At 33.9% G+C, this 19,697-nt stretch overlaps 1 protein-coding gene across 6 annotated transcripts in view; it reads right to left on the bottom strand.

Moving 5' to 3' along the window:
- LOC150086625 (uncharacterized) overlaps positions 1–19,697 on the bottom strand; it is a 398,253-nt gene that overhangs the window by 157,088 nt on the left and 221,468 nt on the right. For all 6 annotated transcript variants that reach the window (XM_090372642.1, XM_090372643.1, XM_090372645.1 and 3 more), the window contains 2 exons: positions 1,177–1,236; positions 523–660 (listed from right to left, as the gene is read on the bottom strand). In XM_090372642.1, the coding sequence (XP_090228768.1) occupies positions 523–660; positions 1,177–1,236 (198 nt within the window). The remainder of the gene's footprint in view (positions 1–522; positions 661–1,176; positions 1,237–19,697) is intronic.

Genomic DNA, 19,697 nt, shown 5'->3' with positions numbered 1-19,697 from the left:
TTATATTTTAAAGCGAAATTAAGGATAATTAGTTTTTATTATAAATATAAATAATCAAGCTTATTTAAAAATTGGATATGTTATGTATACCACATTCAAAAGAGACTGTGTATACCTGTCTGCTTACTAAAGACTGAATTTGAAATATATTCATGTGCAATACTTTGATAAATTAGTTTCTGTAAAAAAATAATCTATCAAAGAGAAAATAAATTTCATAGAATTTTCAAGAAATTTTTATTAATAGAATTTTTAGAAATTTCAAGAGGTATTTGAAAATTTTGTAATGATAAGAAAAAAAGTAGATTGTATTTCGCAGATTTTTAACCAGAAAACATGTTCTTCATTGCACTAATGGTTAATGATACTTGTTTATAACTGAAAATACTAACTCCAGAAAGAAGTTAAGACTGGTGTAATTTGAAGATTAACTAAATCATATCCACAGGCCTATGTGCAATATATATAACATATCCACTTATTTAGGTTATCTTATATATAAGTATAAAATTAGCAGCTTACCGAAGAGGTTCAGCTTCACATTTATCACTCATAAGTAGTTTTTTTGTTTTATTGGCCCTAGGGCAGCCAGAAAGGCTGCGATGGGATGAATAATTACCAGTAATATGCCCTGTGCCATCACAGCCAGGTGTAGGACATCTAAAAGAACATAGAATTCATTTAATATTAGGAGACATGATTTTGAATGATATTTCATTAGGATTATCATCTTAAATGAAAACATGATAAAAAATGAATTATTTATGCTGATTTTATTGTAGGACTAAGATGATGGCAGAGTGTTCTCTGAATAACAGCTGCTAAAAGTAAAAAAAAAGCACATAAAAACAGTCCTATTTTGTTTTCATTTCGAAGAATTTTATTTAGGAAAGATGTATGTATGTTCTTATCTTACGAAAACTCTTTTTCAGCTTAACCTAAGAACTGTATATGATGCAAAATGATCATATTAATTTTGATTCTGAAATATTGTAATTTGCCTATAAAGATCATACACTAATTTAATTATTTATCTGAAAATAATCAGGTTAAATATTAAATGATATTTCTCAATGTTATCTTAATTTTAGAAATGTGATATGATTTTTCTGTAAGTGGTGACTTCTAAACACATTGCAACTTTTCTGATTTGGCTTTATATTAAAGAACACTTACTTGAGTTCTTGGTGTTGAGGTTGAATGTTGCATCTGTCGGCATGAGGACAACCAGAAAGGCTATAAAATATTCAAACACATATCAGATACAATAAAATATTAAAATTATTTCTTAAAAGTGATTAGCATGTAATGAAACATTTGGATAAAGACTATGTAGGTTCACATTGGAAATTCAGCAAGTTTAGCAGAGAATCTTTGTATTTATTAGTTTATTATAATGAGTCAATGTTATTGATTTATCATTATCCATTTTAATATTCATTTACATTTTGTCAGATCAACTGCCTTAACATTGACAGTTGATTCTCCATTGATTTTTATCAAAAATATTTCTACATAATTAAACTGTATATACAATTTTTATATTATTCTAGAACATCTTTATAATATGTAATTTGATTTTTAGTTACTTGCAGAATATTAAGAATTACTTGTTTTCATTTTGTGCTTTCAAATAAGCTGTTCTAAAAGACAGCGATCACAAATGAGGATAGCTCCTTTATTTAATTTTGAATCATTTTTAAACATTGTTTTTGAGGAAAGTTCATATATAGTAGGACATTAAGTGTTTTTTCATTTCATTCAAAATTAAATTATTATAACAAGAATTATATTTTTCTTTGCCACACTTACTTCCAGACATGTCAAGTACTTATTTTAATCAGAATAAATTTAAATGTTTAATACATTAGTATACAGTGTTTTGGATAATATATATGTCAGTCATAGGCCAAAATAAAGTGTTGATTTAACCAGTTATTAATTGCATGAACTGAAATATGTTAATCTCTGTTTAGCTCTTTTGCATTTTGAAACCATCCTGTTCACCTAGCTGTAACCCTATTTTCAAAATAAGTTTTTGGTACAGTTCTTCTTTTAAAAACTTTAGAAATTTCTATTAAATGGGGTAAAAATAATCTTCACATTTGTTATAATTGGTATAATGCTTGCTTATTATGTGGCACATGTGAGAATACAGAAAACTTATTTATATACTGCCAGCAAAGGCACAGCATCCATCCAGGAAAAGCTACCAGTGGTGAACAAGAAAACTAAAATAACTTATTAAACATATTACTAGTTCACTGGTTCTGACCAGTCACTGTGCAATGCATTTTTGTAGCAATTAATGTTTATGTAACAAGCAGGCATTACTTTTCAATGCAAGTAAAGTCACTGTGCCATGTCTAGGAGATGCTCTTTTGCATTTGTTTACCATAATAGCATAAAATAAATCCTATTTTCCCACCTGCAATGTTCTCTATTTATGATCTGTAATGGACAACTTTTCCTTCTTTAGTGATGCTATAGGCAGTTGTGTAATAGTTATCAGTGGTTGAAAACATTTTTTTATGTAATCACATACATAGTGTGAGAGGAAGTGGGTATATAATAATCCAACTATTTTAAAAATTAAATTGTTTTAATTTTATTTTTCTAGCACCAAAAACTACACTGGTATGGCTTGGTTGCAACAGGGCTATAGGTAGTGTAAAGTAGAATAAAGGAATTATTCTATTTTTTTTTTTTTTTTTTTTTTTTTTTTACTCATTACACTGTATAACAGATTTCCAAAAAAAAAAAAGGTTCTGTTAACATCTGTATTTTCTGGTATTTCTTTATGAATCTGGTTATACTAATTCTGATTTTGTGATTTTAGTTTTTGCACATTTTGTTTGCCCAGAAATGAAAGAAAAGTAAATATGCAATAATACTATATCAGATTTATTAACAATGTTTAACTTTTGTACAGAATAGAATAGTAATCTTTGTTACTTTGTAAACAACCAGCTTAAAAAATCACAAATTAGAAAGCAGAAACACTCCTCAGATTAATCAAATTTTTTTCTTAAAAAAAAAAAAAAAAAAAGTACATTTGAATGTCTGTCTGCTGTGGTCAGTGTGACCATCCAAATCCAAGAACAAGATATAACTGCCCATCATAGCTTCATCCACTTTCATTGGTACTTCTCTATTGGATGGTGGAATCGCACCCCATGCCTTTCACTAGCATCACCCAGAGTTTGTCTGAAGAAATCCAGGTGAGAGTGCAAATAATGGAGCCTGAATGACATTCTGCATCCCACTTTTTCCTGCAGTCCCATCTGTATGTGTAATTTTCAGTCAACTTGTCAACCAGTTTGTAAATTTCATTCTTTCTCTCAATGTTTGTGTAACAAGCAAGCGTTACTTTTCAGTGCAAGTAAAATCATTGTGCCATATTTAGGAAATGCTCTTTGGCATTCATGTTCTATAATAGCATAAAATAAATCCTATCATTTTATTTTCCAGTTTGGTAAGTCTAACATCTGCTTAGCTTGTGGATCAATAAACATGCCAGTTTTCACTTCTGTATTAGACGATTTTGGAAACACATGTTGTATGTGTTTGTAGGTGTCACCTTAGGGATCCAAAGATTTATTAACTTGTTTGACCAGCCCCAGCTTGATATGGAGCAGTGGAAGCAAGACTTTGTTTCTTTGAACAGAGGGATTGTTTACTACATTCTGTGTGGTAAAGTTTACTACAGGTTGCACCTCAATTCTGGAAATATGATGCTGTCCCAGAGGCAGAGAAAGCAAGGGAACTTAGTGAAACCTAACAAACCCAGACAGAACTCACCCCAACATCTTGAAATCCCCACACACACATCTCATTAATACTGGTCATTAACAAGCTTCACATTTCCTCAGTTTTCTTTAATGCGAACTGTGTGCAGTAGGAATCAATTGGCTTATTTTCCTGTTGTTATTGAGTTTTAGGAGTGCCAGTGACTAATGCATTGCTCCATTGTGTATTGTCTGTAAAAGTGTGTCTTGACAGGTTTGGCGCCTCCGTAGCCAGGTGGGCAGGAGCAGCAGTGCATAGCACACGCTTCTTGATTAGACCGGGGTTCGAGCCCGTGACCACCAAATACGGAAGATGCGGAAAGGTCAGGGAATAACCACCGCATATCCCCGGAGCATATGGCTTTAGTTGCTAATGCTCCTAAAAACCAAACAACAACAACTTGACAGGTTAACTGTTGTACAGCCTGAAAAACTCAGAATAACTCACAGGAGAAAACTTTATTTCCTCTGCCTAGGATTGGCTAGCTACAACCTCGACTGGGACTTTTGAAATTCCTCCAGTCACAGACTGACATTGAACCCAGACTGCTCCTAACAAATGGTCAGTGAAAAGATGCCACTCTTCTGGATTGTGACTAACACCAATTTTTTCATAAACACAATCAAATTTTAAAAAAAATGCATTGATTCTGCAACAGTGTAAAAATGTGCATAAATGAAATGTCCTTTTCTGTATTTGGAAGTCTCCCAGTTGTGATCCAGTATTTTAAATAAGATGTCAGGAGATTTGGTCACACCAAGGTCCTTCACTAAGTCATCCAATTCTTGCTGATTAGGGAAATGGGGCATTTTACTTCTCAGGCAAAGAAGTAAAAAAAAGCATTAATCCCAGTTTTCCTGTTCACCAGATTCATCATCCATTTCTGAAAACTCTTCTCTAGAAAGTGGATTAAGAATTGGCAGGTCTTCACTGTGTGGCACTGGTGCAATAGAGGATGATATGTTGAGATACACCATACCTTTTTGATCCACAGACTTTTTAAACTTTGATATATCCACCATACAAAAATAGCAGTCATCATGAAGTTTGTGGGCTGTCTCCATATTCAAGATATAGCATGATACACTTATGACTACTATGAAACCATCCCTCTAGTGTTGACCTGCAACTACCACAGCAGAAATGAGATGCTCACAACTTGTATTGTTCAGCCACAGGCATTCCAAAATAGGATTTATATGCCCTGCAAAATGTGATGCCATCAATGATGTTATGCTTCATTTGCTTCAGACTTATGTAATATCCACAAACATAGCAGAATGAGTCTGGAGATAACACATTTGGTAATCATAGAAAGCTGAAGAAAATAAAGTTATTATATGAATATTACAGCCTCATTATACCACAATATTAGTACATCTTATGTAATAGATATAAATGTTGCATAAAACATAACTTTTAAATGCTTCCAAAATATTGACATTTCAGAAAAAAACCAAATGATATCATTGGATTCAACACACAAAATACATAGAAACATTAAATATAAACAAATTTTTGTATGCTCTTTAAAACTCTAAATTGTGGAACTAATTTCTAGTTTTTTTCATTTTTAGTTGATTATTATTATGTACTGTTTGTTTATGGCATATTCTGATTAATTTGGATATGCAGTTTGACCAGTTCCATTCCAATGAAAATAGTTCAATTGTAACTATTAGTCTTTTACTTATTAATAGGAGAATTTCAGAAGTTTTCTGTATGCAGGGCCAGCATGAATAGGTTGGGCAAATGAACTCCAATTATGTATAGTGCTAATATCAACTGTCCTCTATATAAGTTGCACAAGGAAAACATGTTCATTTAATCCTCAGCTGAAAAGTAAAAATGGGTTTCATATGCATAGATGATCAAAGTGTGATTAAGTTTCATGTGTTATCAGTGAAACTCCAAGTGAGTGTCATAATCTGTTGGAGAGGCAAGGGTCGCTAACCTTCCTTCAATAGGTTGTGACACACATGTGAAGTTTTCTTTAATAATAATGCATATCTTTAATCGCTGGCTGAGCATTTATACATGTATATATCTAAACATCTGTGGGCGCCTCCGTAGCCAGGTGGGAAGGAGCAGCAGTGCGTAGCACATGCTTCTTGATTAGACCGGGGTTCGAGCCCGTCACCACCAAATACGGAGTATGCGGAAAGGTCAAGGAATGACCACCGCATATCCCGGAGCAATATGGCCTTAGTTGCTAATGCTCCTAAAAACCAAATAACAAACAATAACAAACAATCTAAACATCTGTACTGGCTGAACATTTATATATGAATGTACGCTTTTGCCACACCATTTGGAAAGACAGTTGTTAGGATAGATGTGCAAAAGTTTTCCTTTAGCCAGCAGGTAGTTGATTGGTGAAACAGACTTCCATCTTTTGTTTTGGAAGTTGATAGCTTAAATAAATTTAAGGCTGAACTGGACAGGTATTTGGAATGAATGGAGGGGTGAAATGGGAGTGTTTTTTTTTTTTTGGCTGATGCTGCATAAGCTTGCTTTCTTGCATCATATGGCTCTACTAATGCTAATTTATGTATAGTAGATCATTGATACCAGTGTCCCACCTAATGGAAGTTCACTTGCATAAATGATTGCAGGTGTTTGATGTGTAATGGTTTGCACTGCCTTACAGGAAACTACTGAAATTCCCCTCTTAATATCCTGTAATATCTTGATATTCAAAATTAAATGTAATTTATAAATCTTGTTCAAATTACAGATAAGAAATTACTGGTGCTTATTTCATACTGCTATAAGCATATGCACTGCACTCACTTTAATTCTTATGTTTTGGAACACCAGCATACTAGTACTAACTATTCATAATAATGATAAAACCAACAAGTGTTAAATTATCATTTCTAATTGTGGACGTATAGATACAAATTTAGACCTTTACTCCCTTTTACTTCACAGTATTACTATTCAGCATCACATTTACACAATTAAGGTATAGTATGAATCAGTATTTGCAGCTACACCTAAGTGCTTGCTTGTCAACACTCATGTAAGCATATTATTATGCTTAACTCTGTTTATTAAGCCTAAAGTAGCAATGATAAACAATGCATCATTGACATTTTAGGCTTTGTACAGACGCAGACCTTGCTAAATGCCATCACTGTCTGCATGCAATAAAGGATGCCTGCAGTTGGCCCTAAAGATCATTAGAAATGAACATCGTAGGACTGAAAATTGTTTGTCAGGAAAATTCTCTGGTGAGAGTGTTGGTAATGCTACTGGGTTGAAGAGGAAAACCATTAGTATGGACACGAAAATGCAAATGATATGTGACTGAGGGTGGAGAATGTCAGACTTACATTGGCTATTGCTTGATTTAAATTTATGATTTTCGTAATTATTTCTTTTTACAATTGTATCTTTTTTTTATTTTAGCATTAATAAGCATAAACTACAGTACTGTGCTTAATAGTAATACTCAAGGAATCTGCTCAGTAGCATTTATTGGCAAACTATTACAAAGCTGGGGTTGTATTTCCATATTTTATTTTTTATTTATTGTATTAGATGGCCCCTGCCAAAGTTTGGCAAAACCAATGTCAGATATACAGATAATTTACATAACTCTAATATACTTCCTCCCCTATTTGCCCAATTATAGGATTGGAAAGACCCAAGATGATACAAAACATAAAAGACAGTCTAAAGTCCAGGTTAAAGTGTCCAATTCCAGGTTATAAATAATTGTCAGCCCATTTCAAAGTTCACAGCATCATTAATTAAGATGGTCATGGCAAACCACAGACCAAATGCAAACCATAGTAAAAAACAGAATCTTCCAATGCTGGCCTGTGCCTCAACATCTTTTTATCTCAGCAGCACAAGGAATTGCTCTTCACAGACACTGAATAAGGAAGTCCTCATAACATCAAAGAAATCTTAAAGAATCTATATCTCAGAGTCTGTACGTACCAGGTGCTCTGCTGATAAAAGCCCATACCACAAGGAGCTACCTAGAACAGAACTGCCAGCACAAGGAATTGGAGCTCTGTAGGTATCACAAACCAGCACAAGCAGACAATCAGTACAAAGCTGACAGCACCATGACCTTACAGAGGATGTCAACTGGAAACCGAAGATGTTGACTGTGAGGATGCAAAAGCGAGAGTGGACACCTGCTCAAATTCAGGAATGGAATACCACCTCCTTGTCCGCTCCTACCAAAACAAATTCGTACTGTTCCATCATATGGCATAATCCCTTCATTTGAGAACTATAAACTGTATAAGCTAGCTTTGAACTATAGTACTGCACACATCTTCCATATCTGCATTTGCAGCTGAATTCCAAAGCATTTCAAGGTCTTCACCTCCACATCACAAGAGCCTAATCTACTGCAGGCAGTTGGCGCCTCCGTAGCCAGGTGGGAAGGAGCAACAGTGCGTAGCACACGCTTCTTGATTAGACCAGGGTTTGAGCCCGTCACCACCACATACGGAGGACGCGGAAAGGTCAGGGAATGACCACCGCATATTCCCGGAGCAATATGGCCTTAGTTGCTAATGCTCCTAAAAACCAAACAACAAACAAACAAACTGCAGGCAGTATCATATTCTACCATGAGGGACCCCCAATTTTCCAAATTAGTAGATCTATTCCTGCCAGAAGAGATAAAAATTTGCATGTGACTCCACTATTTGGCTTCCATTATGGCTAATTATGGCTAAGTCAGCTCATACATCACACTATACAGCACTACCAATCCAAAGCATCCTTTGCCAATCAAACACAGCAATTGCAAAATCCTGGAAAGCCAAGAAGTTATTTTGTTTCCACTATATATTTAGACATAATTTTATAAGTTTAGTGCTAGTTTTGGATAATGCCCTGATCCTCAGGAATCAAGTAAGAGTGCAACACAAGGTGCCACTACATATACATATGATTATGAATAAGTAAGGCATCAGCTAGCAATAATTTAGAATTGCAAACATGCAGATTTATAGATATGGTAAATCCATATTTATAAATGTTCTAACGGTGTCTGAATATCATTACACAGGTCAAGCTATTAAACAGAAAACAACACTGTATACTACTACACTAAATTTATAGTTTTCATTATATTATAACTTTATTGTAATTAAATAGGTACAGGTATTTTAGTTAGACAACATTAGCTTCTTAATGTTCTTGGCCTCAAATGTTTTGATGTGGGTGGCTAAATTGAAGATTTCAAACATCCTGTGATTGCAGCATTTGCTACTGGACTGGAGTGGCTTCTGCATCAATGTTCTAAAAACTAGAAAGTGAACAAGATCGTTTTTACAGATTAGGCATTAGGATCTAAAGCATACCAGCATGCTTGGAGGGGGGGGGGAGATCTTGTTATACTGGCCATAACTTTATTCCAATATGATTTTCAGTCTGTGAGACAAGTATGAGTCTTATAACTTGGATGTCCTTGCCCTCACAGTTTGCACAGTAGTTATTCAGCTCTTTTTTTAATATTTTCCCTTGTCCTCAGTTTACATAGTTGTTATTCATCCCTTTTTTCACACTTGTCCTTACCCTCAGCATTTATAACTCTTCTATCATAGTGCATGGAAAAAGCCTCTGTTTGATTCCTATTTGATGTTTTTTTTAATCCACATACTGATCAGGTTAGTCAGTCTCGAGCAAGGATACCTGTTGCTAATTTAAAGAATTGGAGCATAGGGCAATATCAAGCTGGAAAGAGATGAAAAGACAGAGGAAGCATGTATTATAACTGGTAATAATTATCACTAACCAACACGATTTTTACCTCCAAGAACTTAAATGCTGTTTTTAACCAGTTTTTATGCTTATATTTCAAAAATCACCATGATAGTCTAACATAAACATCACAGCTATTAAATATAGAGGGAGTTACGTTTTACCAAATATGTCAATTTTGCATAATCTAGCCAGTAATGTATGACACACTGATTTATTTTAAGAGATATAAGCTAATTCTCTTAATTTTAGCAATTGATTCTGGCCTCAATTTTCTTGTGATAAACATAATCAGACTTCTACCTATGATTCTTAGGTTCAAATTCGGTTGCAACAATTTACAATTTGAAGAGAGCACACTTAGTGTTTTTGGTGAAGATTTTTGTAAGCTGTGCCAAGGTTTTCCAAGTATTAACTGATTTTGATATGTTCTCAGGGTTGTAAATCTATCCTTCAAACATTAAACAGCCCCTCGAGAGTAGGAGAGTGCAGCCTGCAACCCTTGTGGTAGCAGTAAAATAATTTTCGGCCCTACCCGCCAATTCACAAATATTTTTCCTTTTAGTGTTTTACATGAGTAGAACTATTAAGTTTCCACGTCTGTGTAGTGATTAAAATTGAATTTGTGTTTTTTTTATGTTGTAGTGTTCAAAACTGAATTTACATTTTCAGAAATTCATTTAGTGCTACAATGAATAAGCAGACACGTAAGAAGTGTATCAATCATCCAGACAATTTTGTTATCCTGAAAAAGGCCTCTGAGGTTGGGAAAATTCATATTTTAGTATTAAATCAGCTCACACCAACCATAAGAATAAGTATTTACTGTAACTAAAATATTTATTTACATATTAAAATAAAATAAATATTTACAAAACTGCTATTATATTAAATATACATGTAAAAACATTAAAACTATGATAAAATCCTTGAGATAAAATACACTAAAATAAACCGGATTAAAAGCGATAAAAACGATAAAAATCTCTGGAGCTTTCGGAAGCTTGCGCTCCCTTCCTCAGCAGTAACAAAACTTCCTGCAGCACGTCCATATATATAACAGGCTCACGGTACCTATACGCGTGGTGCAGTCGGCGCATGGTCTGAACTGGAAGCGGAAATAGCTCGGGAACGTGTTAAGCAAAACCGTTCATCCGTACTTAGGATAATAGTTTCAAACAGAGGATGCATACGCATACCTCTGTCCCTATTCATAATATTGTGGTCGGATGAACAGATTCGTAGGCTCTCGAGCCATTTACGGTTCCAGAACCCATGCGCTCGATCCATGATAACCGCATCCTCTGGGGAAATTTGATGCTGCTTCTCCCAAAAATGTTCGGCCACAGCAGACTTATTGTAATCAGCGGTTTTTTTAATCAGCGGTTATGTGGGCGAGACAAAACGACGGCTCAAGGATCGTCTGGGGGAGCATGCAAATGCTATAAAAACCGCTGATTACAATAAGTCTGCTGTGGCCGAACATTTTTGGGAGAAGCAGCATCAAATTTCCCCAGAGGATGCGGTTATCATGGATCGAGCGCATGGGTTCTGGAACCGTAAATGGCTCGAGAGCCTACGAATCTGTTCATCCGACCACAATATTATGAATAGGGACAGAGGTATGCGTATGCATCCTCTGTTTGAAACTATTATCCTAAGTACGGATGAACGGTTTTGCTTAACACGTTCCCGAGCTATTTCCGCTTCCAGTTCAGACCATGCGGCGACTGCACCACGTGTATAGGTACCGTGAGCCTGTTATATATATGGACGTGCTGCAGGAAGTTTTGTTACTGCTGAGGAAGGGAGCGCAAGCTTCCGAAAGCTCCAGAGATTTTTATTGTTTTTATCGCTTTTAATCCGGTTTATTTTAGTGTATTTTATCTCAAGGATTTTATCATAGTTTTAATGTTTTTACATGTATATTTAATATAATAGCAGTTTTGTAAATATTTATTTTATTTTAATATGTAAATATTTATTTTATTTTAATATGTAAATAAATATTTTAGTTACAGTAAATACTTATTCTTATGGTTGGTGTGAGCTGATTTAATACTAAAATATAACAATTTTGTTATGTTTGTGGATGGTTTATCCCAAAGGAAAAATATCTATGACGTTACAAAACTTTTGTATTCTTTTTGTTTCGGATGTAAAATTGGTGATGGTTGTAGAATTGGTAATGTAAAATATATTCCTTTAGTGCAATCAAACAAGATTCTTCTTCCACCTCTGCACATCAAACTTGGATTGAAAGAGTTTGTTTATGCATGGGTACTGCACTTACGTCATTTCTACTACCCAGTTAGTATACTACCTGTGTAGCAGAAATAATGTAAGTGCAGTACTTATGCATAAACAAACTCTTTCATACTCTTAGGCATTTAGCCAAGAAATATTTTTAGGTTAAACTTGGATTAATGAAAAATTTTGTGAAGGGACTAGATAAAAGAAGGTAACAGATTTGTATACTTGAGAAGTGTGTTTCCTAATTTAACATATGCCAAACTTAAGGAAGGAATTTTCATAGGACCCCAAATTAGGAAACTCCTAAGAGATGATGTGTTTGAAACCCAGTTAAAGAAGGTGGAATTGGCAGCTTGGTGATCATTTAAGGTGGTAGTGCATGGTTTTTTGTTTTGGGTAATGGGAAAGAAGAAGACTATGAACTATGAAATGTTGGTGTCTAATTTATTGAAGTGCTACAAAAACATGGGCTGTTAAATGTCGTTGAAAATTCATTTCCTTCATTCCCATCTTGAATTTTCCCCCGAAAATCTGGGAGATGTGAATAATGAACAAGGGGAGTGGTTTCATCAAGATATTTCCACAATGGAAAAGCAGTATCAAGGTTACTGGGATCCTGTAATGAGGGGAGATTACTGCTGGTTCCTTGTGAGGGAAAGTAAGCAGGAATAAGATAAAATCCCTTAGTAGCAAACATTTTTAAGGACAATTACAGGTATGCTGATTATACAGTGGATTCCAGTTATTTGGGCCACCGGTTAATTGGGGCAGCTGTTTATTTGGGGCAAATCTTAAAAAACAGAACCCAATCGAGAAAATAGCCAGGGTTTACTTCGCTTAATTGGGACAACATGCCGTTTAATCGGGGCAGAAGACCGCACTGGAGAATACCCTACAATTGTCTCTGACCGTACCACGTGGTTCGGTCAGATTTCTGGAGGTCACAACTGTAAAACAGTAAAAACAATTAACAGTCACCTGTTTATTGGGCTTTTCTGTTAGTGCAATCTATCATAAATGGATAGTAAACTTGATATTATTGAATTTGCGATAATACCGACAGCTGAAATTCTGTGAGTTATTATGGTGAAATGTGTTTACACTTCCATGAAATCTTCAATCATATAAAAAAATTAATTTTCATAATCTTTTCTGCATTCCTATTTTTAAAGCTTTGTAACTTGTTACTCCGTTCTCACTTGCACATATCATGTTACTTGCAATTTGTGTGTGCCGTGTTCTTTGTTATTAATTGCTTATCTTTTTACTGCTTTAAATTTTAACCCCCACCCAAAAATGTCAGTGAACAGAAATGTCAACTAGTTAGTAAGTACATATTACGGTATGTATTAATTATTCTGATTTTCACGTATCATTAATTTTTTAATTGGTAAGGGAATAAAGGGTAAATTTGTGCTTAATATATCTTTACTTTTATAGTCTGTGGATAATATTCCTCCTATTTTCGCTAATTAGAATAGGTGTTTAATAGAATTAAAATTCAATTCACTAACGTGATTACAATGACCAGGCCGACCGGGCTAGCCAGGTGGGTAAAGCGCCTGCCTGGCAACCCAAAGGTCGCGGGTTCGAATCCCGCCTCGGGCTTGGATCAAAGTACTGCATAAACCTTGGGAGGTGCATTATGGCCACAGAAGCCGATGCGCCAACAACTACCAAAAAAAAAAAAAAATGACCAGCGCTTACCACACATCGTATAGTGAATGGTACTTTACTATGGTGAAGTACCGTTCACTACTCCATTGTAACGTGGTTTGATTGTACAGTGAACCAATTGTAAAGTGGGGGTCCATTGTATTTTTAACTATTTATGTGAAACTTTGGATAATTGGGGCAGCCGCTTAATCGGGCCAAAATGCACTAGTCCCGATGTGTCCCAAATAACCTGAATCGATTGTATATTACCGAAACATAACTATTCCACAATAATTTATGATATTTTTTCTGAAGTTAAATGAGTTTTAGAGAACATATAATAAATATTTTTTTAGACTTGTATTATACAAACTTGAATTATAAGTATATATATATCCTTTTATTTTTAACATTAAGTATTGGTACATCTTTTGATGTAGGTGTGATAGACTTTTTGCGGTGATTTTCGGAATCAGCATGTTTATTTCCTCCAGAATCACATATTTTGATTGCGGAGGTATGACAAAAAATTTTTGATTATGGTATCTCAAGGTAAATTAAAGGAGGATTGATGATCCAGATCAATAGAAATAGTCAGCAGTAACGATCTGGATGCTTTCGTCAATTCCATTTGGATTATAGTTTTAGTAAATATATTCAGAGAAGGACCACATTATCCAGGTCTTGCAGAATGAAGGCTATATTCAAGGCGCCTCCGTAGCCAGGTGGGAAGGAGCAGCAGTGCGTAGTACACGCTTCTCGATTAGACCGGGGTTCGAGCCCGTCACCACCAAATACGGAGGATGCGGAAAGGTCAGGAAATGACCACCGCATATCCCGGAGCAATATGGCCTTAGTTGCTAATGCTCCTAAAAACCAAATAACAACAACAACAACTATATTCAAATATAAATCGCAGTCTAAACTGTAAGTTTATATTTGCAAGTAGTATCACAATTGTTCTAGCCTTTCAGTATAGTTATTTTCTCTTAACAACATGCTAAGTTCAGTGGTGAGCCAGATTGGCTCGCGAGAGTCCATTGTTATTTTTTCTGAAAATTTTCAAGCCCATTGTTGAAATGATCATTAATTTTACAAATTAAATCCTGAAATTAATTTTGTGTATCCAGAGCCAGAACTATGGTGGGGCAGGCGGGGCCTCAGCCCCAGCATTTTAAGGGTGCACTCGACCAGTTATGTATTTTAAAATTGCTTCATTTTTGATTTAATTACAGTCTGACCTCTGTTTAACAAACTTCTTCATAGCTAATTTTTTTGAATTCCTCTTGGTAATTACATTTAAAATAGTTTCCATAGAAAGAAGATGCAATCAGAAAGCATGAATTAAGGGTTAAAGGGATTACCGTTACACAATGTTAGTGGTGCCTGTAAAACCTATGCAGCCACCTATCGCACATACCAAGAAGTCATGCTGGTCAATATGCTTTCCATAGCCAGTCAGAAGATTAAGGCATATTCCCAACATGGATAATAGCCTCTGGTCAACCTGTGTTGTGGCTCCCCTTTAATCTGGCAAGCAATCGTGTTTTTTAGAGAAGTGAGTGAGTGATCCACATGTTTCAGTAAATTTCTCCTGTCTAGTTTACATGGTCACAGTAGCTGAATATCCAAGTGATTCCGACATTTTGCACAGTATTCAAAGAACTAGTGACAGTAGCGACATGGGGGGGGGGAATTAGGCAACTAAAATATTAAATAAACTTTCCAAAGATGAAATGTTGCCAGATTTTGAAACTGCGCCAAGGCCTCACTGTGAAGAAAATGTTCCCAAATATAATGGCACACAGGCAATAATTAAAAAAAATCGTATGCATTATATCATCAATCTCCAAAAAACCAGTGCACATTATGGATGATTGCTAAAGAACTTGATGTGGAAACTGTAAGGATCAATCATGTGTTCAGGCCATGATGGGCAGCTTGTAGCTTGTGGATGGCAATTGCAGTTTTGGAGGAATTATCCCGCTTTTGTGCAAACATTTTGAATGAGAAGTTAAATATTTGGGATTATTAAACTGACTTTTAAATCTAGAATTTCTTAAAGATTTAGCACTAATGATTGACATCCTGCAGGAGCTCTCTTAACCTTTCAGATGCTTTACAAATTTGTAGCATCAATATAGTAAAAGCAGATAAATTAATTATTCGAACTATCAATGCTATTGCTAATTTGAAAAATTCTGAATAAAATTATGAAGCTAAAATTAAATGCATGTTGAAGTCGAAGGAATTTGAAGGAATCAAAATCAAAAGTAAGAACACATTTAAAAAATTACCTCATGACAAGTTATCAAACTGCATTGTTTTATCCTTAAAGGATAGGTTATTAATGCAACAGAGTAATTTTAAATTAAATAACACTGTAAAGACAATAATGATATCATTGACAATGAGGAATTGAAAGAAATTTTAAACATATGCTACCCAGAAATGTGGAATATGGAAGAACTTTCACTACATGGTAAGAGGGTGAAAAACAAGAAATTTAAGTTTTCGAATAAAATAAAATAAAATAAAAATTAATGATTTTAGAGATTTTGTTGAATACAGGTTATCTTTAAAATCGAGTGAGATTCCCTTTTCGATTAAAAAAGCCAGAAATATTCTTGAAACCACTGCGATTAGCAGTGCTGAATCTGAGCGAGCTTTCAGGGTAATGAATAATACTGTAGCGATAAAAAGAACATCTTTGACAATTAAACACATTGTAGATACGATGACCATAAATCTAAATAGAAAACCATTCCTTCAATTTGATCTGGATCATTCGGCAAATCTTTCCTCCATAATCATTGCTCAGCTATTAAGCAGAGCAGAAGATCGACAACAAATATTAATAACGAAGTAAATTCTATATGGCAATTTTTAGAATAAATTTTTCTTGAATATTTGTATAATAATTTTTTTCATGTAATCTGAGATTTTTGTGTACCATTTATAGAATAGTTTGTTTTTTAAGTAATATTTGTTTTTATATTCTAGAATGTTTCTTCATAGTTTTTATGTTATTTTGATATGGGAAATATTTTGTTATTTTTTATATGCAATACTAAAATTTTATCATGAAAAAAATGTATCCATTATATTTTCCTAGTTGTAAAAAAAAAAAGAATAAAAAGTCAGCAAAACTGTGAGCCCATTGTTAAAATATTCACACAGCTCACCACTGGCTAAATTTATAATAATTTTTGACCAATCTTGAGTGTTTCATACCTACCATACAGCAGCCCCCCCCCCCCCAGTAATATCCTCATAGCAGTCACTGCAGTGAAGGATTCTGCCAAAGCTACTGATGACATCATTTGTAATCAGTGGTTGTTAGCTATACAGGTAACCTTTGCAATAATCTAGCAGTGTTTCGTAGACAACATTAAATCTAAGTTTCAGTTGTAGATAACATTAAATCCAATGTTGAATCAAGTTACCAATAAAGGTCTACCATAACTTTATTTAACTACAAGAAAAGAAAAGCATAACGTTCCTGATTTATAGACATATTCCCCAGGAAGAGCTCTCTTTGAAATTCTTGGTATTGAAGCCACTACATGTCAGGATGTTAGTAATCAGGTTACATCTCCTGAAACTCACCTAAATGTAGAACAACTATCAGAGATTTCTGATAGCTGTTTTGCACTGAGGAAGAGTTGGTGTTATCTAGCTTGAAATGTTTGTTAGTAATAGTTGAAAATGCTTAAAATTTTCATTATGAAAATTTTTAGCATTATTGAAAATTATTTTCAATAATCAGAGAGTAAAATCCTAATTTTTGGGCCTCCCTGCAACAATCTAAGCATACCATAAGAGCTAATTTGTATATTTTTGGGTGCATCTGAATATCCTCTACCCCTCTCCCCCATTTTTTTGATATTAAAGCCCTGAATTTTGTGAAATAAGCATTACTCCACCCAATTTAGTGTTTGATTTTTCATAATATATATATATATATATATATATTTTTTTTTTTTTTTTTTAGTAATCTACAGATATATTTATAAACAAGAAACATTTCATATATTTATAGCTAGTCAATGGCAATTTAGAATTGCAAACTGCTATACTTTGAGATTTTTTTTTTTAATGTATTTTAGGGATATTCCTAGATATTCAGAATACTATTTTTGGTTATAGTGTGTGCATGAGAGAGAAATAATGTTTATCCTAAAGTGAAAAATGACAAAGCTGGACTCACTGATATTTATCTTCTCATAACCCATTTACACATGTATGGGATACATTTTATAACGGATTTGCATACGTGAGAAAGTGTTTCCTAATTTAACATATGCCAAACTTAAGGAAGGAATTTTCATAGGACCCCAAATTAGGAAACTCCTAAAAGATGATGTTTGAAACCCAGTTTAAAGGAGGTTGAATTGGCAGCTTGGTGACCATTTAATGTGGTTCTGCATGGTTTTTTATTTTGGGTAATAGGAAAGAAGAAGACTATGAAATGTCAGTATCCTAACAGCATAATAACAGCATCCTAATTATCATTTTATTTACCTAGCTGTGATGCTCAATACCCTTCCAAGAAAAATTTTGCCTTAGTTACTCTATTAAAAATTTGAATTCTCCCATTAAATAGGATCATATGTGCTTTTTGAATTTTGGTGTGTCTGCTGAGGGATGTGAAAGATGAGACCAATGTTCAGATTTCATTTTTGATGAATTGAATTTTGTTTCTCTTTTGTAAACCTATTAGATTATAAATATAAATTACAGAACAAAATTTTTTACTGAAATTTCTATTTATAATCTGATAGGTATCCAAAATGTAGTGTGAGTAATACTATGCTGCCTCTTACATGTAATTAAATTCATTTTGTTGTGTTGGTGATAAACTGTAGTAAAAACACAGAAAAAGTATAATTATCTGAATGCCATTGTATCTAGATAATGATTTTGAGAAAATTAGCAAAAATATTAAGAAAATCTTTTGTACTATTAGAAATTCCATCTGTCCTAAAATTTTAAAAAAAACTTTAAATGGAAGGAGTTAAGTAACAAATATTGCTTCGGCAATATTTGTTACTTAACTCCTTCCATTTGACATTTTTTTTCATCTGCTCATGGGTGGTGAAAGTTCTCCCCAGTGCACTTCCTGTCAAACACAACTCATAGATAAGCATATTTCAACTGCCCATGCTATTCAAATGTCAGGTTTTGCACTTTTCAGTTATTTTTAACACATTAATTGCCATAATGTTAATGCAAATAGATTCCTACTTGCATGTCCCTTAACAACCTGATTTAAAAAAAAAAAAAGAAATATAATTGTATCATGATCAATATACCATGCCAAATATACTCAATGTGTTCAAAAAATAAATAATAAAATTAAATGAACCAAAATCATATTTGTGTCTGCTACACCATTTAGATTCATTTTATATTATAGGATATGCTGTCTGTAATGCAACATAGGGGTCAGGTGGCTAGATGGTTAAAATAAAGTGAATTGTGACTTTTTTTTTAAGCACAAGGCTGTGTGATGTAATGCTTTAAAATAAAAAAGGAGACAACAGACACTGTCACATGTTGTTTACTGCAAACCTTGATGGCATTTTTCACTTCCTTCACATTGGGTTAATCTGCATGCTTGCATTTAACTACCACCCTTAATATGTTGCCAACGAGAATGCTTTCATACTTTCAAATGAATTATTTTGGCCTAGTTGCCTTGTGTCATTAAGCTTCCATATTTCTATTAAAAGTATTTGTAATAACTAAGAATAGGAACAGCTTAAATTTGAACAGATGTTGGATCTTTTCTGCCAGTTATTCCAAATCTTTTTCCGAATGATACAGCTTTATAGATTAACATCTTCATTAAGTGTGTGTGGAGGGGGATAAGCATATTGATATATAAATTTCATTAAAAGTCAGTTCTAGAAATGTTAATCTTGGGTTTTCTAAGAACTCAGGAAAATTTCCCTAACAGCATGATTTCTGTATAATTATCAAATTGTCTGCACCCTCAGCAGTTCATCCTTCAGTCACTCCTGAAGGATGAACCATTTTTTATGGATATTAAAATTGCATAAAGGTGCAATAAAAAAAAAATAAAAATAATACAATACAAGATTTGTTCATATAAGAACACATATCATCAATATCTTTATTTTCATCTCCACTAATCAAAAGTTACATATTGTTACACAAAGTTACATAACAGTGTGTAACTTTTGATTAGTAACTTTTCCTTACCTACACTACAGATGTGGCATTATGTGCCTTTGCAG

Source organism: Mastigoproctus giganteus, chromosome 4 (assembly GCF_048544385.1).
Source record: "Mastigoproctus giganteus isolate SK-2022 chromosome 4, ASM4854438v1, whole genome shotgun sequence".
NCBI lineage: Eukaryota > Metazoa > Arthropoda > Arachnida > Uropygi > Thelyphonidae > Mastigoproctus > Mastigoproctus giganteus.
Note: the sequence above shows the minus strand (reverse complement) of the source record. Positions and strands in the feature narration are given on the sequence as shown.